Here is a 26,720-nt window from a genome sequence, read left to right on the forward strand (position 1 = left end):
TGGAGGGGGAGAGGAGGAGGAGAAATTAAAATAATTTTACCAAAAAAATTATAAAGAGTATAATGTCTAGGACTGGGTGTGGTCATAAATTGAACAAGCCAACCAAGAAAAGGTGGCACATGTACCCACATGAGGGCAGCAGCTAGATATTGCAGTGGACGGAACTAAAGTCAGAAAAACTCATTTTAAATGTGATCTCAGACACTTATTACCAGTGTGGCCCTGGATATGTCACTTATTTGCTTCAGTTTCCTCAACTGTAAAATGGAAATTTTACACCTATAATTTTTTAATCACCTATCTCCCAGGGCTATTCTGATAGGATCAAAGGAGATAATACTTAAAAAGTATTTAGCACAGTTCCTGGAAAATGGTCTTTCTGTTTCCTTCTTCAGTTTCATCAGTTGTAAAATGGGGATAATAACAGTACATATGTCCTTGTTTCAAGGATCAAATGAGATAATATCTACAAAAGCACTTAGCAAAGTACAGTGCCTGGCTCACAGTAAATTGTTTAATATATGCTTGTTTCCTCCCCCCTCTCCCCCCTTTCCCTCCAGACAAAGTACTACAGAAATTCCAAAGACAGATCAATAATAGAGGAGCAGATGACTCAAAGAAAGCAGATAGGAAACAAAGAAGAAAATAATGAGGTTAAGTACAGACAAATAAAGGGCAAAAACTAGTATAACTTGATTCTGCAAACAAGGAAGAATCACTACAGGGCCTTCAAGAAAAGGACTCATGAAATAAGACCAATATGGTTCAAGATATTTTCAGCTGACAGGAAAGCGAACCTCAAGTCACTAGGAACTGTTGCCTCTTTTTGCAGAATAAAAGACTAATAAATTCATATAGCTGGACATCAATTTTCTGGAATATACTCATGTGTCTTCACAGCTAAAATAGTTATACTTGATAATTAATAGCTACTAAGCAAGAGAGTTAATCTGAGATGGGCATATGGACAGCTGTCCACCCCTTGGGGAAAACATGAAACTCACTTTGTGGGAAAAAAAAAGACTCCACGATTTATTCATGACATCTCTAGTGGCTTAAAAGGTAATGTCATAGCTGATTCTGCCTAGCTGGTTGCAAGACATTTCACATTGAAAGGCCCGGGGACACAGCAAAAATGGAACAAGACAGGGAACAGGGGAAGTGAAGTATGATCAAGGCAAATATATATAATATACTTTCCAAAGAGTCAGTAACATTTTTATTTAACGTGAACACATTTTTCAAGAAACTGCGGTTCAAAAGACCACTGAACTCTTTTCTAAAACTCATACATTCTGTTCTGTAATAGAATCTTCACCAGTAGCATAATTCTTTAATGTTTAATCCTTTTTTCTCTCAGCATTCTTCAGAACCCTGAACCATCCAGAAAAGTTTTAAAATGTATAGGTCTTCCAGACAGATTTGACTAGAATAAAATGTTTGCTCTATAGATATCTTTTTTTTAATGAGGTGAATAGAGAAAAGAAAAAAAAAAATTTCCCTTGGAGCAACTTTTAAATACAACTGAATATGATACTTGAAGGAAAATGAATGCAAGATATAGCCAGAGGAAATGGAGGAAGCTGGCTGCTAATTCCACAAATGCACAAAGAAATAGGTTTATATACATAGATGGGGCAATAGATAGAACACTCAGCTTGTTGATAATAGGAAGATTGATCTTTGTGAGTTCAAATCTGGTCTTAGACACTTATTACCTGAATGGCCTTGGGCTAGTCACTAAACTCTGTTTGCCTGTTTCCTATCTATAAAATGAGCTAGAGAAGAAAATAGCAAACCACTCCAGTATCTTTGCCAAGAAAACCTCAAACAGGATCAAAGAGGATCACAGAGTTGGCTACAACTGACAATAAAGATATAATCCAACCTGACAATAAAGATATACACATATGTATATGCACATACATAAATGGGGGAGTGGGGGTAGATTGGTTATAAGTGACTTTCTCAATAGGGAAAAAGAAAAAAAGAAAAATCACAAGATATAAAGAGGGGAAATGTAAGTCTAAAAGTTACTTAGTCCATTTTTCTCCCTGAAGTAAAAATTAACCCTTCCTCTCATTCAGAGTAAATGAAGCCCTTATGTAGCTTAGAATTCCTCATGGATATAATTGCCTATTAATACAGTCACAGATGTAGAGCCAATAGTTAGCAAACTTTTTGGCCTCAGGATCAAATCCTTTATAATCCTAAAAATTAATGAAAACTTCCCTCTCCAAGAATTTTTTTGAGTGTGGATTATATCTATTGATATTTATTGTATTAGAAACTAAGGCATTTTGATAGTATTATAATAAAAAATAATTTTAACCTCCCAGAACCTCCAAAAGAGTCTGGGGCTTTCAAGTGTCCCTGCACCACTGATATAGTCCACTCATCTCACTTTACAAATGAAAAAATGGAGGCCCAGGTTAGATGACTCATCCATGATCATAGCAAGTATTAAGAGGCAGGTCTTCTAAACTCCAAATTCAACATTCTATCCATTATACTTTCTTTGCTTCTCATTCTATCAATAATAATAGCAGCAGGAATTGATCTTGCCACTGAATATGCAAAGCATATTATTGCATTAGATCTTTACAACAATCTTATGAATCAGGAGCTAGAACTAAGATTTTATCCATGAAAAAACAAATTCAGAAAGGTTAGTGATTTGCCTATAGTCAAAGAGTTGGTAATCATCAAAGGTGTGATTTGAATTCAGGTTTCTCCTGATTCTTTAAGTCCAGCAAAATTCAAGACTTTTGTTTTTTAGATTAATTCTAAGTGATACAGGGTATAGAAGGGGGGTTGAAGACATGGGAGAGAGCCTGTGGAAGAGAGAAGGGAAGAGGGGAGAGGAGAGGAGATTAATTCTTTTAGGAAATGTAAATGATCTATGATATTTTGTAGGAGGCATGGAACATTTTAAAGAAAACAAATCACTGGCACATCATTTACAATCCTATAAGTTCCCCTTCCGAGCAAAAGTTAGACAAGAGAAATCGAAATCATGTGCTAGTTGAGAGAGTAAAGAAAGAAAAGTGATTAGGATAACAAAGTGAAAAGTAGAGGAATAAAACAGACACTAAAAGCCAAACACTCAAACTTTGTCTCAAAAATGCCTATTTTTACTGGAGCCACTTCTAGGGGAAAAAAAGAAAAGTAGGTAAGGAGAGTGAAATAATTTGGAAAGACTAATCTATTCTAATCCTGTTTAGTATTTTTTTTTTTTTGAAGGAAAAGGACAAGCATTTCTAGTCCTAAATTAAAACTGATTGACTAACAACTGAGAGATAAATGTTAAGATATAAATACTACTTACCTTGGTGGGAATTCGAGCTGTCACAAGAAAGGCCCGACATGATGTAAGCACCTATAAATTAGAAGAAAACAAATATAAGGAACAGTAGAGAACTTCACCAAAAGTCTAATGGTTATTCTTTGGGTAACTCATAATATTTATTCTTCATAAAGTAAATTATCATTCATAAGAAGGGAAGAGAGACCACAAGCAATATTAAGTGCCTACTATATCGAAGTACTATGCTAAGACCTTTACAAACATTACCTCATTTGTTCTACACAGCAATAGGAAAGTGGGGAGGTAAGTGACTGAGGCAGAAAAGAGATTGAATGATTTGCCTAGGGTCACAGAGGTACTAAGTACCATTTAGCTATCTCTCAGTATATATAAGGAGTAGGACAGTGAGGAGCAAGAGGAGCACATTAAAGTACAGGAAGATGTTTAGCTTGTAAATGGGAAGACTTAGAGCTATTTTGATAGTTATCTTCCATTATTTGAAGGAAAAATGGGATCAGACTTGTTCTACCAGTCGCCAGAGGGCAAAATCAGAAATAATCAAAAGCTAGAAGGGTAAAATTTACTCTGAAACCTTTCATGATTCCTCCCCAGTTCTTGGCCCTCCCTCTTTCTTCAAATGACATGGTATTTAATTTATTGTGTGCATGTTAGTCCTTCCTTCTCAAAAATGACCATGACATACAAGTGAACTGGATTTGAAGAAGGGTTGTGCAAGGTCACCTGCCTTAGTTTCTCCTCCAGAACCCTGAATGCAGTGGGAAACCTTGGTCTTTTTAAACTAAGGTCTTTTTTTTTTTTTTTTTTTTTTTTTTAATTTAATAGCCTTTTATTTACAGGATATATACATGGGTAACTTTACAGCATTAACAATTGCCAAAAAAAAAAAAAAACAATTGCCAAACCTCTTGTTCCAATTTTTCACCTCTTACCCCCCCCACCCTCTCCCCTAAATGGCAGGATGACCAGTAGATGTTAAATATATTAAAATATAACTTAGATACACAATAAGTATACATGACCAAAACATTATTTTGCTGTACAAAAGAATCAGACTCTGAATTATTGTACAATTATCTTGTGAAGGAAATCAAAAATGCAGGTGTGCATAAATATAGGGATTGGGAATTCAATGTAATGGTTTTTAGTCATCTCCCAGAGTTTTTTTTCTGGGCATAGCTGGTTCAGTTCATTACTGCTCCATTAGAAATGATTTGGTTGATCTCGTTGCTGAGGATGGCCTGATCCATCAGAACTGGTCATCATCTAGTATTGTTGTTGAAGTATATAATGATCTCCTGGTCCTGCTCATTTCACTCAGCATCAGTTCGTGTAAGTCTCTCCAGGCCTTTCTGAAATCATCCTGTTGGTCATTTCTTACAGAACAGTAATATTCCATAATTTTCATATACCACAATTTATTCAGCCATTCTCCAACTGATGGACATCCATTCAGTTTCCATAAACTAAGGTCTTTAACTGGTCTCAGTGATTAAGGCAAGGTAAGAAAGAAATGAGACAATGTGCAAGCTATTTTCCTGGACCACCATTAGAACATTCCTTGAGGGCAAAATTTTGTTTTGTTTTTGTTGCCAGCACCCACCACACAGTATTTAATAAATATATGCTAAGAACGTCCAAACAAATTATACTACACATGAAATGGAATTTTATTGCACCATGGAAACTGAGGCAGAGTGAACTGAGCAAAACCAAGAGAATGATTTGTAGAATAACATTAAAAAGAATACAACTTTTCAAAAACTTGAGAACAGTATAACAATCAACTACATTTCCATAGGTCTGATGATGAAGCCCACTACTTGACCTCCTGACAGAGATACTATATTCAAGAAGCAGAATAAAATACACATTTTAGGACATTATCAATATAGGGATTTGTTTTGCTTAACCATGCATATTTATTATAAAGGATTTTTCGCCTGATGGGAAGTTAAAGGAGGCAATATTTATTAAGTACTTTGTATGTGTCAGGAACTACATGAAATCATTTACAAATATTCTTATACCTCATAGCAATCTGAACGGAAGGTTGAATAAATTATTCTGGATTACACTGAGAATGGATTTCAACTCAGATATTCTGTTGGAAGGGCAGAAAGATAAACTGAAATGAGAATAGAGTAGAGGAAAAATAAGGATCACTTGGATATCTTTTTTTTTTTTTTTAAATAGAACAGAGAAGTCTAAAAAGAAGTATAGGCAAGCAGGATACCTTTGAAAGCTACAGGTTGAAATTAATATACTTAAAAGAAAAGAACTTTTTTTCTTTTCTTCTGTATATATGGAAATGTCCCTTTTACTTATTGTTTGTTAATTTCAGAATAAAATTTAAGCTTAAAAAGTCTTTTGATTAACTCAACTTTCAAATACTTCCTAATGATTAGAATGAAGTATTATTCTTCAGTACACATCTAGCTGTTAAGGGATTCTTATACTGATTGAATGAAATGACCCCTGAACTACTTTTCATCTTTGAGATGAAGGGGAAATGAGAAAACACATATACTTGAATACATTTTAAGTCAGGAGAGGAAATAGACTGAAAACTCCTTAAAGACTGGATCTCTTGTATTCTCATTCTTAGCATCGTATCTGGCACACAGTAGGTACTTTTACACAAATAAATATTAATAAAATATTATTAAATATTAAAAGCTATCTTTACATATAACTGGAAAAAATACTATTGAGAAAAAAAAATGTTGATTGATTGACTGACAAGCAACATATGACATATGAAAAGAACATCAAACTGAAAATGAGGTGAGAAGCTACAAAAACTGGCTTTTCCCTGAACTCTTAAGTGAAATTGCTTAACTTCTCTGAATCCTTACTTTATCTTTTTTTTTCCTGAGGCAATTGGGGTTAAGTGACTTGCCTAGGGTCACACAGCCAGGAAGTGGTAAATGACTGAGGTCACATTTGAACTCAGGTCCTCCTGACTTCAGGGCTGGTGCTCTACCCTACACTATACTACACTTCTTAGCTGCCCTGAATCCTTACTTTATCAAGTATGATATGAGGTCTAAGAGAATTAAACTAATCTCCCATTATATCCATATTATTATAACATTCTACAGTGTCATTCTGGGAATATTTCATTTCCATTCCAATGTCATAAAAGAACAACCAGAAAATCCGTAGAGTTCCAAAAAGATGAAATTTAAAAGTAGGTGTGGGAGTTAAAACACCTGTGTAATATATAATACAAAATGCATAAAGTTAACAAGCTTGCAAAATGTTTTGTGACCATCACTTGATTTTCTGTGTCCTTATACCTATCTACAAAAGTCTTGTTCATTTCGGTCAGAAAATATGCTGAACTGAAGTGATTCTCTAGAGATCTATATACATTTATCTAAAAGCAATGCTGTAGAAAATTTCATGGAATTACTATCAGAAATTACTAAAGACAAGGAATAGTTGATAAAGAAGGTGATACAATAGCCAAATGACTGATCATATCACATTTCTTCTCAAAAATCTTCAATAACTTGACAGTGAATGAATGAGCATTTTTCAAGCACTAACTCTATGCCAAATGTTGGGCTAGATTTTGAGGATACAATAAGTGAAATTTATGACAGTTTCTCTTCTCAAGAAACCCAACTATAATTGGAGGAAAGAGAGAAAGTTCAGCTCCAGGAAAGGTGGAAAAGCTGGAAAGTTCTCATGAATATAGTAGAGGGGTACACCAGAAGGTTCCAGGTACCATAGGTCACTGAGATGACATTGCCAGGGATCTGGAAAGCACAGAGGGGGTAAGGCACCAGAAGAAACAGAGTTGGTGATTCCCATCTCTCCAAAACATATATGCTCAGATTATTTCTCAGTCTCAATCTTTATTCTCCCAGTTCCATGTATTCACAAAAACAAACCATCAGACTCTTTCTGAAATAACCCACCATCCCTCTGACTTCATTCTTCCTTCAAACCTAAATCGTTTCCTTTACAAAAGCTTCCCAGATTCTTCAAGGTGAAGAAAATGAATTCCCTCTTCAAATTCTCTCATATATCATCTCTTCTATGTTCTTATGACATTATTTCAGGTATGATGATTATTTGTGATCATGTCTGGTATCCCAGAAAACTGAGGTTCTTGAAGGTAGGAACTGTACTGTCTCCCATATACATATTCATAGCACTGAGTACAGTATTTCAATTTCAAGTGATGTTTATTAAATAGTTTCTGAATTGTTTTGAGAAACAGATCAAAGGTCAAAGAAAAAAAGGTACAGTTCCTTCCAAAATATTGTTTTCAAGTATAACCACATGGAGTTTGCATACCATTTTATAAGATTTGGAATCATTTTGTCTATCTAAAACTCAGCAAGTTTTGTATCCAGCAAAATGCTTGACCCATAGATATAATCTGAAAAACAATTTTATCAATATGCTAATAGAAGAAGATTATGAGAGTTCCTTTGGACACTCTCTACTGTTCCTAGGCCATATGTATACCTATGTCCTTCTAAGATCTTATAATTATATGCTGGTCTTCTGACTGAGGCGGCTTCTATAAATTGATATTGTTGTTTGTCCTTTGTTTTTGAAGACCAAAATGACATGAAGTGATGTCTTGATTTCTCCTGTATAAATTGAATTTAAGTGAAACAGAATAGGACAAAGTCATAGGCTTCACTCTCTCTTCCTGAGTTATCTAAGGATAGTGGCAAGACAAACATCAGGAGGACTGGAGATGGCTAGGGGTCAAGTGTATGACCTCGGTGTCTTCACTGCGTGAAAAAGCTTTAAGTACTCCCCAGATCCTTCTCATTCTGCTTATTCAGACATGAAGTGGCCATGTGAAATTGAGCAAATCACTCATTTTCAACCTCAATTTCCTCATCTGTAAAGTAAAAATAATGACAGCATGAGGAACTGTCACTAGAACAAAGAAATAAGATGTAAGAAGCTAAAAAAGATGGAAGATTATGAAGCTAAACAGATGATTTTATATTTGGCTTTAAATATAATTAGGAGTCAATAGAATTTATTGAATGGGACAGGGTTAAGGAAAAGTACAAGATGGTCTGACTTTCACTCTATGAAGTTTTATTAAATATAAGTAAGTTAGCACCAGCCAGAGGCAAAATGGGGTACTATACTAATTCACTACTAAGAAAGCTATGAATTAGTCATATTGATTTAGAAAGGAATTTAAAATTAACTTATAAAAGCTACAAAACAGTATATAGCTTTTGGCCCAGCAATCCTTCTTACTTCTAGGTTTATAGCCCAAGGAGGCTATTGAGAAGAAGAAAAGACATTAAGTACATCAAAAAAATTCATAACAACACTATAATTACAAAAAGTTGGAAACAAAATAATAGGCCTCATAAGTGGATTATAAGTATTACACAACATTATTGTATCCTCTGTGATGACAAATGTGAAGAATTTAAATAAATATAGGAAATCTTGCATGAATTGATAGAGAATGAAAAAAAAAAACAGAAGGAAGTCAACAACATACACTATGATGATTAAGTAAATAAAGAAAATATTAAATAGAAACTAAACTCAACTTTGTGCCATTTTGTTAAAAATAACTCAGGAAACTGGTCAATTATGAAACTATAAAGCTCAATGAACTCATAATCTCTTTTAAGTTATTTTGCTTAATCACCTCACTAGATCACAATTTGTCAAGAGTTTGTTTGCATGTTTTAGATGAGCATACATCAAAACAAAAATTATTTAACTTCAGATGACAGGACAAGATGGATGGAAGATAGACTAATGATTGATAGATAGAATTTTAAACAAAGATCTGGACTTTGAGGAGGGAGAGAGACTTCTGTTCAAAGACTGTCACTGTGATAAGTGATTCACTTAACTCCTGAGTCTCATTTGTTCTCATTTGCAAAAATGAGGATAATAAATATAGTACCTACTACATAGTGCATTATCAAAATTGAATGAGATAATGTATATAAAATACTTTGTAATTTGTCAGATAGTGATGATTTGGTTGGCGGAAAGATTTTTGGATTTGGAATCAGAGGTCCTGAGTTTGAGTGCTATGATTTTTGGCATTATATGTTTTCATGGGCAAGTTGCTTAACTAAGCACTTTGGACCCCAGTTCTTCATCTATAAAATGATGGAATTGGGCTAGATGATCCTATAGCCTTCCTTCCAGGTTTAGATCATATAGATCATAATTGTGACCTAAAAGTTGTACATAAGGGTGAGCTATTATTATTATAATTGGAGAAAATATAAAGAGATTCCATAATAATAGTTTACATGCATATAGCCCTTAAAGTTTGCAAAACATTTTACACATTATTTCATTTGATCCTTATAACTCTGTGAGGTAGATGTCATTATCCCCATTTTAAAGTTGAAAATACTAAGGCTCAGAGAGTTTATGAGTCTTGTCCAGCACCTTATAAACAGTAATTAGTTGAGGAATGATTCCCACCCAGATCCTCCTGATATCATATCCATTCTATCCACTAAGTCCTAATCCCTATCTGTATCATGCAGTTCTTTCATATAAATGCAGCTTCTTGGAAAGAAAAAAAAGTAGCTCATCCCAAAGACTCTTTACTCTTCAAAAGAAGAAACCATGACCTAGAGGTAAAATGACTCACCTTAAAAATTAAGGCCTAAAGATTAAATGATTCACCTAAAGTCCTAGAGGGAGTTAAGAGTGAATAAAACAGAGGGAAATCAATCACATTATGACAATTATGTAAATGGAAAAAATACTAAGTGGAAACTACACTCAAGTCAAATTAATAATTTTGTACCAGCTTGTTAATCAATTGGTAAATTGTTTATATTTTTATATTATTTTATATTATGTTTATATTAATTTATATTTTGTATTATTTTGCATTTACTAGCTGTTGAAAGTCATAGCCTCAATGTTTCAAGTTTCTTCATCTATGAAATGGGATAATACTTGGACTACTTATCATAAAATGTTATAAAGAAACAACCTGACATACCTTAAGATACTTTTTAAAAATTTAAGTCACAATTATAATAAATTATTCAAAAGGAAACAAAATCTTTAAAAGAATAATGATATTAGAACCAAGGTTAAGCCAAAGTTTTAGGAACAAAAGTGTGTTATACAACAAAAGAATGTCTGACGAGGAGTTTGAATCTTGACTTTTTTAGGTCGTTTTCTATCAATCACTTAAAACTTTCTGGTCCTCTTCTATCTTATTTGGAAAAAGAATAATTTCAACTGGATTATTTCTTAGGTTCATCTGAACACAATTCTTATCATCCCATGGTTTCAAATCCCCTAGTCTCTTGCCCTTTTTGAGGGGGAATTAAACTAAATTCCCTTACTAGGTGAACAATAAAAGAAGCAAGCCTTAGCCCCTGAAAAGCACTTTAAAAAAAAAAAAAAATAATAACTTTCTTCTTCTAATTTGTAGAGAAAATGTTATAATTTCTGCCTAATTTTCCTTCATTGTAATTCAGGATTGTTGGAATTTAATTTTTTTTAATTGGCATTACCATTTAAGCCATGGACTATTAACATGGGACCCATGAACTTAGGTTTTTGGGAGGTTTTATAAATATATTTTTATGACTATTAATAGAATTGGTTTAATTTATTGTGCTGCACAAGAAAAATCAAATCAAGGCTTAATTGTTTACTCTTCTGTGTTTTGTTCATTTAAAAATATGATTGAAAAGGGACTTATAGGCTTCATTGGACTGCCAAAAGGGTAAATGACTCAAAAAATATTAATAACCTCTAATTTAGGTTAAAAGAAACTTAAGTGAAGCTTTTTGACTGAGAGAAAGTAGGATGCTAAGGGCATCATGACTGAGAGAATGCAGAATGACACTAAGAAAATGAAAATTTTTTAAATGGTAACCAACTTTTTGCTACTCTACTTCATTTATGCTTTTCATAGCAACAGAATTCAATAAACAGACCTTAAATTCTTTAACATAACAACAATGAACATTTATATAGCGCTTTAAGGCTTATGAAATATTTCTAATACTGAATTCTTATTTATTTATTTAAAAACATTAGTTTTTATTTTCAAAATACATGCAAAGATAGTTTAACATTCAAGCCTGTGTTCCAAATTTTTCTCCCTCTCTTGCTCCTCTCCCACCCGTAGACAGCAAGCAATCCAATAAACATCTGCAATTTATGAAGTATTTTATATTATCTTATTTGATCCTTACATTAATCTGAAGCAGATACTACTATTATACTTACTTTACAGATAAAAAAACCAAAACTGAAATAGAGTCTAAGAAACTTTGCCTTTAGTAATTGTCTAAGACCAGATTTGAACTTAGAGGCTTACTGTTGATATTCAGTCATTTCAACTCCACTCATTATGATCCCATTTGGGGTTTTCTTGCTACTTCCTTTACCAATTCATTTTAGAACTGAAGAAATGAAGGCAAACAGATCAAGTGACTTAACTTAGGGTCACACAGATAGTAAGTTTCTGAAGTCATATTTGAACTCGAGTCTTCATCTTCCTTACTCCAGGCCCTTGCTCTACCCCATTGTAATACTTAGCTGTCCCAATGACTTAGAGACTGAACTCTGATATTCCTGCCTCCAACTCTGGTTCTGAATTAATTATATCACCTAAATGCCTTACCTATAACAGGTACAGAACAATTTATTTAAAATGAAAGAAAACCATAAGGCACCTTTCTGACATCATTATACAATAAGCACATCAATAATTAATTGAGTAGGAGATCTGCTATGTAATAAGACTCACCAACTAATCTCAATACATGTTCTCCCCATATATCTGTAATGCAATGGCAATGAACAACCATTAGCAGGCTGGCCTTCCTTTTCTTTCCGAGGCTCCTTTTAGTGAACATTGCCTCTTGCAAACAAAATTTCCCTTTTTCTATCTGCTTTTCAATGCTGTTCTCTCTTTTCTCATGGGGAAAAAAATGAGCAAGTGGGCAAGATGATCTACATATCCATCCTATGATGGGAACTATAAACAAGTACACTTCTAGAGAGTGTTGACAGGGGACAGAAAAAAACAAACACCAGTTTAATTTTAGTTGGTTTAAATGAACATATAGTGTTTGTGATATGAATAACATTTTGCCAGTTTTTTGATGAACTAAATGAGGCTGAGATTACAGAAATTCATTTTTACAATTCATTAAACAGATTACAAAACTATGGGTTATCAAAATAACTCCTTTCTACTAAGAAGGTCATAATATTATGTTTTATACTTAACTGTGAATTTTCTTTTAAAAAAACTAAAATGTTTTTAAAGAATAGTACATAATGTCCCTTGAATGTTGGAGACTGGTCAAAATCATTTGTTTAGTTAGAGACACAACAGAAAAGGAATTCAAGCCTAGGGTCTGGGGAAGCAATATTAAGCCTGACTGAATCTTAGCCAATTATGCCTTTCACTGGCCAGCAACTATTTTAAGAGGTTGTTGATTCAGGTATTTATTGGAAGGGTAAATTTTCAAAAGTTACTAAACTAAAAAATGCTCTTGCCTAAAACACCCCTGCTCATACTGAGCACAAGGACACACCAAATCAAAAGTGAAAGCTCAAACTTTCTCCTTCAAAACAAAATTCTGAACTTTACCAGACTGCAGTCATTTCTTAACCTGGGCCAAGAATGGCGCAACATCTGTGATGGGAATCCCAATGAATTCAAGTCTCCCAGGTTTCCTGTTTAGCTTTTGCCTTCAACATTTGAAATTGTCCCCAAAAGTTTTGCAATCCTCACTTGGAGAATGGCATTGCCTATTTCAGGGAGAGATGTTAGATAAACTTTTGACCATACTGGTTCAAAATGTCTTTTATATTTACATACTTCTTAAAGCCTAGGGTATCTGTGCGTTTCCAACATAAGTAGAAGCCTGGAATAGGATTTAGGGAACTTATATTTGCCTATTTGGATCTTTTTTTTTTTTTTTTTAATTTGTAGATTAAAGAAAAACCCACCAAGATTCTGAGAGACTTTTTCAGCAGATTTAGGGAGAAATTGTATATTCAGCATATTCTGAAGAGTATGTTACTTAGCTCTAAAGTAAGCACCATAGAAAATGGATATTTGTAGACAAAAGACCTTAACTGTTAAAAAAAAAAAAAGTATTACTAAATATTCATCTGACCTCTTTCTGAGTTAACTATGTTAGCATGCAAACCACATTTTCAACCTCTGTAATGAATTGCTTCTTTCTTTAATTGAAATGCATGGGACAAACTGGTTGCTGTTGAGCTTCTTAGTCCCATAGCAACTTTAAACATAAAAATTCACTTACAAATGGTTATCAAAGTCCTCTCCATGGTCAAGATTCCCAGTGTATGAAAGGAAATTTGCTTGTGAAGATTTTACCCCACTATGGAATGTCCCTTAAAAAAAAATCCAACTCTAACTCCAGTGAGCCTTAAAAATCCAGAAGGCAAGGGAGACCTTATTCATAATACTTTTGCCTCAAATAGAAGATTTTTACTTTTACATACAATTCTAATTTTACTACCAATACATAGTCAATTCCATTATTCATATTCACTAATTCCTACCAAAGATTTCATATACCCATCTGTAAGTAAAGACCATTTATACTTTCTCAGGCATATTAAGAATATTTACAAGGATCTATAATCTTATCAACATGAGGAATATGGAGTGGGAACTCTCTTCCATAAAGTCTTCTATGACTTTGAATGAGTCCTGGAAGTGATATCAAAAGGATAAGTGATTTCCCCAATATCACACAGTTCAAGCAATGAGCTTCTTAAAAACAAGAATTTTTTTTTTTTATCTTTCTTTTGTGCCCAGTACTTAGCACAGAGTCTGGCACACAGCAGGTGCTTAATAAATGCTTCCTAATTTATCTGGACAAACATTTTTAAAGAGCCTACTATGTGTCAAGCCTTATGCTAGGTGCCAGGGATGAACAAAGAAACGATGCTAGTTCCCACATTTCAGAATCTTACAATCTTACATGAACATAAACAATTATGATCTAAGGCAGCATATGCTAAAGGTTTAGGAAATATCAAGCAAAGAAAACATGATGCAATTTTGGAAGAGGGGAACTACATCCAGATCACAGAAGGCATAAGAGAAAGTCCTAGGCTTTAAAGAAAGAGAATTTCAAGTAAAGTTATTGAATGAATATGTTTCAAGATGTGAAGATTGCAATGGGCATTTAAATGCAAAATGAAAGAGGACAGGAAGAAATAAATAACAATTAATTATCCTGATTTGCTGCCCACAGCAGTTCTCAAAGTGTGATCCAAGGTCCACCTGATCAATAATGTTTTCATAATAATACTAAGATGTTATTTGTCTTTTTTAAAATTTTATTTACAGAATACAAGAGCATTTTCATAACAGTACAATAAAAAAGATGACAGTATATGAAACAGCAAATCTATTATGCACACCTTGCTATTCCTTTCATATATTCAACAAAATTATCACGCAAATTCCTATCAGAGATGACTACCATTAGACACAAAGTGGTATATTATTAAGTGCAAAGGGGGAAAAATTGTTATGTATGTTAATCTGTTAATGTTTATTTTTAAATGAATAAAATATTTTAAACATAATCAGTTTCCATTTCTAAAACAGATACAAATATTGATAGGTAGAACTCACATTTAAATTAAAAATAAAACATTTAAAAATATTTTTTAAAACATCAAAAAAAAACTGAAACTTGGAGGCTCTCATAATTTTTCAGGAGCAAAGAAATCTGAAAAACCTAGGACATAGTTTTTGAAGCAGTCTAGTCATACTTTGTATTAAAAGCTTTTAAACTCAACAAATGCTTTCATCTGCTTAAGTGATTTTCTTTCTGGAAGAGAGGCTTTGCTGATTGCAGCTCTAAAACAAGTGGTCATAGTCATTTATCTACTCCATCCTTCCAACACCCCTTGATGTTCTTTTTCTCCATCCCCATAAGAGTTTCTTGAGGAGCTTTCCAAGTTAAGCTCCTTGAGAAGGACCTCTTGCTTGTTTATATTTGTATTCCCAGAGCTTAGCATAGCACCTAGCACCATGCTTAAAAATATTTTATCCCTTTATAATGTTTTAGCTGTTCTTAATAACTAATAACTTAATAACCAATTGCATCAGTGACTTTTGCTTAGCCTTCCATACAAGCTCTAAGAACAAAAAGACGGAATACAGAAGGCACTACTACTATCTCCTTGAACAGAAAGAAAGATAAATAGTAAGTGACCTTTATAACATTACCCAGAAAGTTAAGAGAATCTCTTTCTCACAAGGTTTTATTTCTCAGTGCCTCCATTATCAACTCCATCATATCAAAGAGTAAAAAGGATATCAACCATATTAAATACTACAATGAGTTTTGTACAAAGTTTATTAAAAGCATTATTTGGGTAAAAGTCTTCTCCCAAATTCCCTTTTAAATCAGGTCACATTATTGTTTATATTGAGAAGTTACTAATGGGATAGTTAATTCCAAGTTGCACAAAGGAGAGAAAATATAGTATAATAGATAGAAAGCCAGTGAAAAAGACCACCTCTAACCCACAGTGGCTGTGAGACACACTGAACAAGTCACTAACTCTTGATCTGCTGCTCTAGGCAATTCTAAGACTTAGAGAAAAGTACAGATGTGCACTGGTAGAAAGGGTTTCTTCATAGAGAATCCAATCAATAGTCTAAGGAGAAGGAGAAGAAGAGACAGGGAAGGAGAAGGAGAGAGAAGAAGAAGAAAATGGAAGGGGAGAGGGAGAGGGAAAGGGAGAGGCTTTTAGGTGTTGGAAGCACATTGATGCAGTATTGGTAAATCTTCAAAGCTGATAGCCATTCTGCAAAGAAATCTGGAATTATACAAAAAAAGTTATCACTGTGTACCCTCTGATCCAACTATATTATTCTAGTTCTGTATTCAAAAGAGATCAAAGAAAGAGGGGGAATTTTTTTTTTTTTTAATGTACACAAACACTGATAGTAACTTTTTGCAGTGGCAAAAAAACAAAAAAAACAAAAAAAAACTGGAAACTAGGAGGATGCCATCAATTTAGGAATAGCTAAGTTGTGGTATATGAATGAGATAAAATATTACAGAGTAATAAATAAGGAAATAAATTATTTCAAAAACATAGAAAGGCTTCTATGAATTGATTCATAATGAAATAAAAGCAAATGAATAATTTAAACCATAACATCAAAATTATAAGAATGAGCAACTTGGGGAATTTATATAAACTGATGAAGAATGAAATGAGTATAATCAAGGGAACAACTTGTGCATTGACAATAATATCATTAATTTTAAAAACACATTGATGATTCTAAAGAATTGATACTGAAATATACTATACATTGATATGACAGATTTAGGCTACAGATATAAGAAGCATATTTATTTCTATATACAATTAGTGGGGGAATTTATTTTGCTTGATTATGCATATTTGTTTCAAGATTTTTTTCTTCTATTTTTCCCAATAGGATAAGTATGGGATGGGAAGGAGAGACAATGAATTTTTTTTTTTAATAGAGAAATGAGTGGGATGGTATAAGATATGAAAAGCTGTGTGGAGAAGACACAGATATGAAAAGTTGGATGTTCTTTCAGATAAGGTCCCTAATGTATATTTTAACATAACCATTTTACTCTGAGAGAGTAATCTGTAAATGTGGGAAAGGGAGAAAAAGATGGAGATAAGAGAGTTATATAGAGAAGGGGCAAGAGGGAGAAGGAGAGGAAGAATACCTTACACCAATTATATCACAGCCTTTTCCCCTACCTCCCAGAAAACCTGTACTACAGATGAATTAATATGGAAGAGATCTACACATATACAGTAAACCAGGGGTCAGAAAACTGGTTCTATTCCAAACATTGCTCCTAATTAATTAACCAAAGACAAGTCACAACATTTGGAAGCCTCAAAAAGTAAGAACTGAACAAAATGAAGTCATGAACTCATCACACTATATCCTTTTTGGCACAGAAATAACTGCAGGTCTATTTTAAGTCCATTTCTTTGCCTTTTCTTTTGCTTTACTCCTCAAAATCCCTTTTCCTTCTGACTTATAGCTGATTGCAAGAGCTTTTTTATCCCCCTTCATTAAGATTCCAGCAGTAACTGAACAAGAAAATAGAATTCATTTGCAATTTGGTTTGCTATTCACCAGGACAGTGATATGAAAAACCTTTGTACTCAAACACATGTGTAGGTTTCTTTCTTCTTACTTGGTTATTTCTATAATTATGCAGAAATTGAATGTTTATACATAGTTAGTCAGATACAATTACTATATTGTTTCAGTTTAAATATATTTTCCTATTATTGTTAGGTATGTGACATTATGCTTTGCTAACATATATATAACTTTTATTAACAGATTACTGTTTGGTTACTTATCCACAAAATATTTTTTCCATTTTCAATTCATTTAAAGAAAACTTTGAATTTTTAGTATTAAACTGTATTGAGTATCTTTTGTTTTTCCATTATCATCTAAGTTTTTATTCTACTGAGTAAGGCTTGGGCATCTAAAGACCTGTTTACAAAATGGGGCTCTATTCCTTACTACCTGTGTGATCTTCAGTCACTTTATCTCAGTTTCTTCATTTGTAAAATAACTAGGTTAAAAGAGATGATCTTTAAGATCCATTCCACTTCTAAATCTATTATCATTCTAATGTTGCCTTTTCAACTAAATGTTCATGTTAAACAGAATTCTGAAATCTGCCATGTTAGTTTTAGTCACAATGGCATTTTTTTTAATAACAAGGTTTTATTTTTTTTTTAAAGGTAGGAGTAACATTAAATATAATGCTTTAGTAGTCAATGAGTATGAAATAAGAGCTACTTTAAGTGAGTGCATAACAGTTGTTACATCTAGAGTAGATAAGTAATACCAAAGTATTTGGCCCAAGTAAGATGACCTTTGGAACAACTGTTTAGTTCAGCTCATCAATTTCCTATCATCTAACCCACATTCCAAATCAGATTTTCCAGTAATGGGTCAGATGCTCCACTCTTGTTCATCATATTTTAAATAAGCCAATAGGTAAACAAGATTACTAAAATTTAGTTTACTTAATACTAAATTTAATACCTTATTAGTACTTAATAAGTTTAATAACACATTTAATACTAAGAATAGGAGAGGTAGAGAGGGAGTTCATGTTTGTGATGTTTCTAGAAAACAATTATTGAATGTCAGAGATCATTTACTTCTATCCCTATGTTTTACAAATGAGGAATCTGAAACTCAGAGAGGTCAAACAATTGATCCACAGTGAGAACACAACTGATACTTGCTTGTTTGCATCCAGAATCTCAGGTCAGTGCTTAATGTACTACAGCTGCAGTGCTGTTCTTTGTCTATTTGACTTGAATTACTCTACCATATAGGACATTCCTTTATAGCCTCATCAATTCCTCTCTCTCTACTTTTCATATCATTTCTCCTCTTTTTTAAAACCATATTAACATAAGGATTAAAAAAAAAAAGAAATAAAGATTCTTCTCCTGTCATTTCCTTTAATATCAACAGAACTCAGGTTATATTAAAATATCCTCCTACTGCCTAAAGGTGTGATTTGAATGTGGGATATGTGTTTAATTTGGATTTAACACTGCTACAGAAATATTTGAATTACCAGAGTTAAAGAGAGGCAATTTACATGATTTACCCAGGTAAGAAATAAGGAAAAGAGCAGGGACCAATAGAGTGATAATACATGGGGATTCGGAAGGAAGAATGTGCTTTTGGAGTAATGACTGTGATGAAGAGCACTCAAAAATAATATCAATAATGATGAGGAGGATAGCTGAAATTTTTATAATGCTTTAAGGATTGCAAAGTGTTTTACACATCAATGAAAAAGCATCTACCAAGCGCCAGGCCCAGTGCCAACCCCACTCCCTCAATAAAAAAAGAAAGTACTATAATTAAGAGAAGTTAGGGAAGGCTTCCAGTAGAAAATGAAATTTTATTTAGGACTTAAAGGAAGTCTGGGACATCGGTAATCAGTGCAAAGTAGAGAATATATTTCAGGTATGGGAAACAACCAGAGAAAATGCCTGGAGCTAAGATATGGAATGTCTTGTCTATGAGACAGCCATTAAGCCTATGTCATTAGATGGAAGAGTACATGTTAAGGAATAAGATAGAAGCCTGGAAAAGTGAGAAGGGAGTTGGGTTATGGAGGACTTTGAATGCCAAACATTTTGTATTTACTCTTAAAAAGCAAAGGAAGCCACTGCATTGGAGCAGGTAGAACTTGTTACAATTTGATTGGGAGTTTAGAAAAATCCTTGTAGTGACTGAATGGAGGATTGACGGGACTTAGAAGGAGGAGACACTTGGGGCAGGCTGGTGGACTTTGAGACCACCAAGAAGCTATTGCAATAATCAAAGAATAATACTGAAAAGAGGCACTGTATCTCGAGATGCCATGTCTCTATATAAAGATTCTTTCACTCTCCCCACCCCTCCACAATTTCATTTTTCTTTCAAAAATGATTTGAATGTGTCTATTATGTTGTTTACCTGTTTGTGGCATTTGCCACAACTGATGCTATATCTTCAACTGGTAAGTCAAAAGACAACAGAAACAAGGAAGGAAAGGATAAAAAAAATTTAATCGGAATTTTCTGAATAGCTTTCCCTTCTATTAACTCAACCAATGGCAAATTAGCAATATTTAACCTTGGTTAAACCTTGGGCCCTGATGCGATGAACTCAAAGACGCCTTAGAAGATAGCAATAATTACTTTTTGAATGCTAAAAACTAACTTATTTGTATATGCTACTTTATAATTTATAAAATATATTCCCATATAAAATGTTACACGCTATCTACATCCAGAGAAAGAAAAACAGAAGTGTATGTGTATGTATGTATATATACATACATACACATACATACACACACCTATTTATGTCTAATGGGTAGCCACTTCTAGAGTGGGAATAAAGAAAAAAAAAGAGGAAAAGAAGCTTAACATAATTTAGTTGTGCATTTGAAAAGCACAGTGGTGTATAATAGATTTGTGATTTTGTGTACAATCTTTTTTTTAATTGTACTATATTATAGTACAAGATGTTGAAAGGCAGTTGGTGGAAATGAGCAACAAAGGTAGATTTAAGAATCATCAGCATAAGGATGGCAATTAAATCTATGGATACAGATAAGATGACTAAGAGAAGAGAAGAAAGCTGTCTTCTGTCTTCTTTAAAGCCTATGGTGATGAACATACCAGAACCAAATCTTAAGAGTTGACCCTTGAGGTAATATCCAAAATAAGTGTTTCTTCATAAAAAAAATTTATGTTCTCAGTTCAAAAATGCCAGGTTGGGGGAGGGGGAGCAGTGAGTAGAGAATTATTTTAAAAGTTTATTTCTAGTATTTTTTTCCGCTCTATTTGTGAGAAGTTAAGAAACTTCAGGGATAAGAGAACCTATGTTTGTTGGATATGGTGTAAGATTCTTATTGGGTTCCATGCAACCAACTAGTTCCCTGTTTAGGAGAGAACCTAGAGGAACAATGATTTGATTAACCTGGTTATAAAAACTGAAAGTAAAAATGACTTCAATTCCCATTCACTCTGAGAAAGTATCTAAAGAATTTCCACCTCCTATCACCCATCTCAAATATTCTAATCAATTCCCAATTTGCTCCCAAATACAAAGAAAAACATCTAGCAGTTAAAGAGAAGGAAACTGATGGATACAATATGTGTTGTCACTTCCTTCTTTCTTGTACTGGACATAAAAGATATCTTCTCCTTACCAACAAGATGAATTTAAAATTTTATCTCTGATTCCTGTGCAGATTGATAATATAATTTCTCCATATTATTCCTTAGAATATGCACTATAATCACAGTTTTTTACTATGCTGTGTTCTTTCATAAGTGGAATTCTGACATAGGCAGTAATCCCTTTAAGCTTCAGGGTAAGTCAGTTTTGTGACTAAAAAGTGATATGGACAATGATGAAAAAATTCAGTTCAATTCAGCTCAACATGCACACATCTACTGCTTCCTAGGTTCCAAGCACTGTTGGGCACCAAGGATACAAAAATAAAAATGAAATGTTATGTATTAGTTTCTCTTTAAACATTCAGGTTAAATGGCAAAATAGCTTGATAAATATTTTGTCTCCTTCTAGTTTTATGAATCTGCATCTATGTCTAGGGCAACTATCTGCTAAGTATCCAGAAATTAGATGTTTACTAATATTTAGTAGGCACCACACCCAAACTAGAGACAGACTTTTTGGGAGTGAGGGTGGTGAGGGAGAGGGAGTGACTGGGAAGATTTCTCTTTCTTTTTAATTGAATGTTCTTTTGTCCCAGCTTTGGAGAAATTAAGCTTGGTGTGCAGCAGAGGGAAGTTTGCTTGGGAATAAAAACATCATATTCTTCCTATTAAATTAACCAGAACTGGGCACTTTGCCCAAGGGCTCAAATTCAGTGATAATCTGTCAAACTCTTGTGTTCAATGCATGCAGAGCCAAGTCTTTTCATGCACAATAAGAGGAAGTAATCTGTGGTTAGGCTTTACAGCCAGCACTGACCCTGACCAGTGAAGCAAAAAACAGCAACCAAGAACACTCCCCTCCCATTCAGCCCTCAATCCTCCCCTCTCTCTGGGGACCAAACACCTACACTTCAAGAATGCTAATTGCCTTTTTTGGACACCTCAGTTCACCAAGCTCCCTGTAGTCCTGGTCTGCCTTAACCTGTTATCAGTCCCACCCCATTATTCACAGAGTTGGACAGACCACCCCAAATTTAAAGAAACATGAAGCTACCACTAACAACTAAGCACTGGGAACACATTGTTATTCTCTAGACCTCCACCAAAGATGGAAGTCCTCTCTCCTAAGATCTTCTCTCTTTTCCCCACCCAAACATCAAGCAGCACTACACAGAGATGTGGCTAGTCAGGAACATTTAGGAGAGAATTAAATCGATGTTTCCCATTTTCTCTTCTTTACATCTCGATTTAAACAATAACAAATTTGACAAGGGATCCTTAGTTCTTCTCTAGTGGTTGGCTTTAAGGCCAGTCAGCCTGGCCAGGGGAAAGAGGGAAAGTAGTTGGTCCTAAGCAGTGAGATAGTCCTGGTGGAAGCCAAAACAATCGTGAAAGTTAACATAGGACAAGAAGTTTTGGGGGAATAGGATTGGCGGGTTTTCTTATTAAGAGGAGATTCAAATACTTCTATTCATTAGCTAATGGGGTTTGGATGTTTTGATCCCATTACAGTACAGTTATTAGAAAGAGTATTGGATTTTCTAGCACTTTATTTTCAAAGAATGTCATTTTTATTTCTTTTTGTTCTCACTCTTTAAAAAATCGACAGCTACAGCTATAGGAAGACACAATTCATTTTGCAAATGGAGAAACACAATAATCAAACAACTGGCTCAGGTTCTCATAGCTCATCAACAAGATATGAACTGGACCTAATAAAGTGAAAGCTCTAGCAATTCAATTCACTCCTGACAACACTGATTAAGGGCTTGTCATGCATTGTATAAGGCTCTGAGGGAGGTATAAAGCTTGATGGAATGTGGGAACAGATGAGTACAAAACAGACAGTATTACATTGATCTTCTCTGTGTGTGTGTGTGTGCTATTATTATTATTATTATTATCATTATTATTATCATCATAATGAAAGGGTTTGGATGATATGGCCCAGGAAGTTGATTTAATTATGCCCAAGCTAATTCTAGACTTATTTTAAATTAACACATTCAACTGAAGTGGTTACCATATTGAAGTAGCTCACCTAACTTTATCATTAAAGAGAGGGCTTAAAAAACTATCTTTTCTATTATGTGCCAAACAAGGAGGAAAAAATTTGTAAATTCAACAAACATTTATTAAAAGGTTATTTGGTATATAATAGTGTTTGGCACTCAGATAACAATGCTTAGGCAAGATCCAACAAGCACTTAAACTATAATACAATATAGAATAGTTATAGTATTTTTTTTTGTATCATCAGTGCATACCTGAAACTGTTCTGCAACCTAGTAGTCTCAGAGAATTTCCTGAGGCTTTGAAAGGGTAAATGACATGCCCAGGATCACACAGTACCAACCTACTCTATGTGATCCTAAGGATCAAACTGTCCAGATATTTGAGTGATTTGTCATTTCTTTCACTAATGCTTAGATTAAAGTAGAATTTAAATGACTTCTCAGGATCATCCATCTGGTAAATGTTTGAAGCTGAATTTGAACTCAGGCCCATGTTCTATCCAATGAGTTATCTAATTATGCTCATATAAAAAAGGGATATTTAAAGTCAGGTCTTCAGTTTTTTCTTCCCATTAACACCTTGCTACTTTCTCTGACAAGTATACTGGGAAATTACAAATCAAAATGCTCAGTCTGAGAGGGAAAAAATCAGTACCAACTTAAGTATGGGGAGGGATTGAAATTAAGGGAAAATTTTCTATTATTTTTGTCTTCACAAACTAGCCTCATTCTACCTTTCCAGTCTTACAGCCATTATTGGCCTTTCTACAATCTTTCTTCAAAATGACCTTCCAACTATTCCTCAAAAACAATACATCTACCCTACACCTTTGAGGTGTGCCCTTTGCTTGGAATATATTCTCTTCTCATCTCCATTTCTTAGAATCTCATTTCCATCTGGATTCAGCTCTACCTTACATATAATATCACTCTTGATTTCCTCAACTCCTAGAGTCTTCCCTCCCCAAATTATTTTGCATTTATTTTTAATATATTATGTATTTACTTGTGTGTTTATGTGTTGTTCCCACCACTAACCCACCACCTCCAAGGTATAAGCATCTTGAATATGGGGACTGTTTAATTTTTCTTTGTATCCCCAATGACTGGCAATATCCTCATTGATTGGATAATTCAATCAGGCAAAGGGATCAAAGAGGGTTAAAGGGAATGAAATGAGTGTTTGTTGGCTTTCATTTCTGCTACAAAGAATACAGACCTCTCTATAGCAAGATTAAGGGATAAATGAACCAGTAGAAAACTCATGTGATCCATGGCATTCTTGCAATGTAAAGAGATCAAGATTATTGTGAGATTGCCAGACTCAGGCCCTTCCCTTGGTTATTTAAGGAAATAAAACAAGACAGTCATAGATCACAGAGAAAGGCAAGTTCCCTTGACTCTGAAATGCCCGTGGTAGCCTGCCAGACAAATATTAGGAGAAAGGCTGGAGGTTTCTCATGGCTTTTCTTCTCAGGAAACAAGGAAGTGATGTCAATGGCCTGAGTTTTTAGTTCCTCAAAATAATTAAGTCTTGGGGATGGTTTTGTTCAAAAGAAGGGAGGCATGAAACAAAAAGATAAAAGAAATACGATAGATTCCATGTGTGTTGAGGAAACAACTAAGCCTAAGCCAGAAGACTCTGCTGGTACATACTCTTCAAACCACAAAGGTTCCTCTTGGTTGAGAATATTCTCTGAGTATGCTCTCACTTAAATATGATAGCTCAAGTAGAAGAAAAATGTATAATTATAAGACCTTGAGGGAAAATGGGCTGTGAAAAAGTGTTGGATAATTTTTCCCAAAAGTTTAGCAATGAAGTTAAAAAGAGTTGAGAAGGTTGTTAAATTGAGGTAAAGGGGCCAAGGAACAAACTTTTGAGGATTGGGGGAGATTTGAGAATTGTTTTACCTGAAAATAGGAATAAAATATTTGAGACTATTTGCCTAACAGGACTATTATAGAGAAAAGTGCTTTACATATATTAAAGCACCAACTAAATGTGGGCTTCAACTTTACAGATATAATTCTATGTCTATATTTTCAAACCAGCAATGTCCAGTAATATCTATATATTGGATACCTACAAAGTTTTAACACTGTTGGACATTTTTGGTCTTAAGGATGGATTAGTTTTCTTGTCCAAGTGCTATTTTTTCATATCTTATCTTCTTCATTTCCCCTTCCTGTCTGGCTATGCTATAAATAATAACAAGAAAGAAAATAAGCTCTCTATCATTTTCACAAAATCATGATAAAGTTATTTATTTTTCTGTGTCTAAGTTTTCTCACCCACAAAATGAAGATATGTATGTACCATTTAATTTCTTGATAGTGGAACTATAGATACTGTAGTGTAGTGTAGTGTAGTGTAGACACAATGACATCAAGATTGTGCATAACTGATAGTTAGCTACATAAAGAACTATTTGGAAGACACAAAAAATATTTTAAACCACAGTGATAATTAAGAAATTTTCTAGTTAAGATTCTGAAAACAAAGTAAGCATCCATTTAATAATTTTTTCACTTATTTTATAACCTTTCACTTTAACATAGGATAAAAGTTATTTTTTAGTAAATGATCTTTTTTTATATTATATAGTATTACATAGTATTAAGACATATTCACTACGATATCAATTTTTCAGGCACCCACCACATTTTCAAAAATATGCTGCTATGCTCAGTGATTTGAAAAAGAGTAGATATGTGTAAAAAATTGCCATTACAAGGGTCCCTCTAATAGGATAGCATGTTATAATAGTCACTGAGCCATTTTATAAGATTGAAAAATCAGGTATGATTAAGTGATATATTAGATAGTACAGGGAATGACAACTTTAAGATTTCAATGAAGGTAAAAATTTCTGGTGTTCAGTATTTGGAACATAGTGAGAGCTAAATACATGCTTGTTGATTGACTATGCAAAGTAATAAGTAAAAGTTTCATGTAAAGATGGAATTTTATCTGGGACGAGGTAGTTGAAATAAGGAACCTAGATCTGCCCAGCATTATTCTGAAGACTCTTGAGTGAAAAATACAGCTCTTCTCTAAATGGAAAAAAATTCTCTCCTCATGTTTTATTTATTTCTTTGAAGACTGCATAGAGTTTTTGTTTTTGTTTTTTGGAATGACTTAGTTAAGTGTAGTATAAGAAAATGATTAGGTAATCTTCCTATGCCTTTATATAGCACCTCTCTTATTGCTGGCAAAGGGGAATATTTTTTATTGAGGGGATACTCATTAGTTGGAAAATGGCTAGACAAATTGTGTGTGACCATGACAGAATACTATTATTAATACTCATACTAAGAAATGATGAGCATGATGCTTTCAGAAAAACCTAGAAAGATTTACATGAACTAATGTGAAGTGAAACATACTAAAAACAAAGTAATAACAATATTTTAAGATGATCAGCTATGATGACTTAATTATTCAGCAATACAATGATCTAAGAAAACTCTGAAGGACTTATAATGAAAAATGTTATTCCATCCCTAGAGAAAGAACCTCTACTGAACTGCTGGCTTTCTCAATGAATGATTGGAGAGGAAGGAAGGGAGAGAATTTAGAACTCAAAAGTTTTAAAAAGTAAAAGTTACAAATTCTTTTTTCCATGTAATTAGGGAAA

At 33.7% G+C, this 26,720-nt stretch overlaps 1 protein-coding gene across 6 annotated transcripts in view; it reads right to left on the minus strand.

Annotated features, from left to right (window-relative positions):
- Window positions 1-26,720, minus strand: part of CARMIL1 (capping protein regulator and myosin 1 linker 1) — a 344,450-nt gene that overhangs the window by 193,937 nt on the left and 123,793 nt on the right. For all 6 annotated transcript variants that reach the window (XM_031946771.1, XM_031946768.1, XM_031946772.1 and 3 more), the window contains exon 3: window positions 3,329-3,379. In XM_031946771.1, the coding sequence (XP_031802631.1) occupies window positions 3,329-3,379 (51 nt within the window). The remainder of the gene's footprint in view (window positions 1-3,328; window positions 3,380-26,720) is intronic.

Source organism: Sarcophilus harrisii, chromosome 1, assembly GCF_902635505.1.
Source record: "Sarcophilus harrisii chromosome 1, mSarHar1.11, whole genome shotgun sequence".
NCBI lineage: Eukaryota > Metazoa > Chordata > Mammalia > Dasyuromorphia > Dasyuridae > Sarcophilus > Sarcophilus harrisii.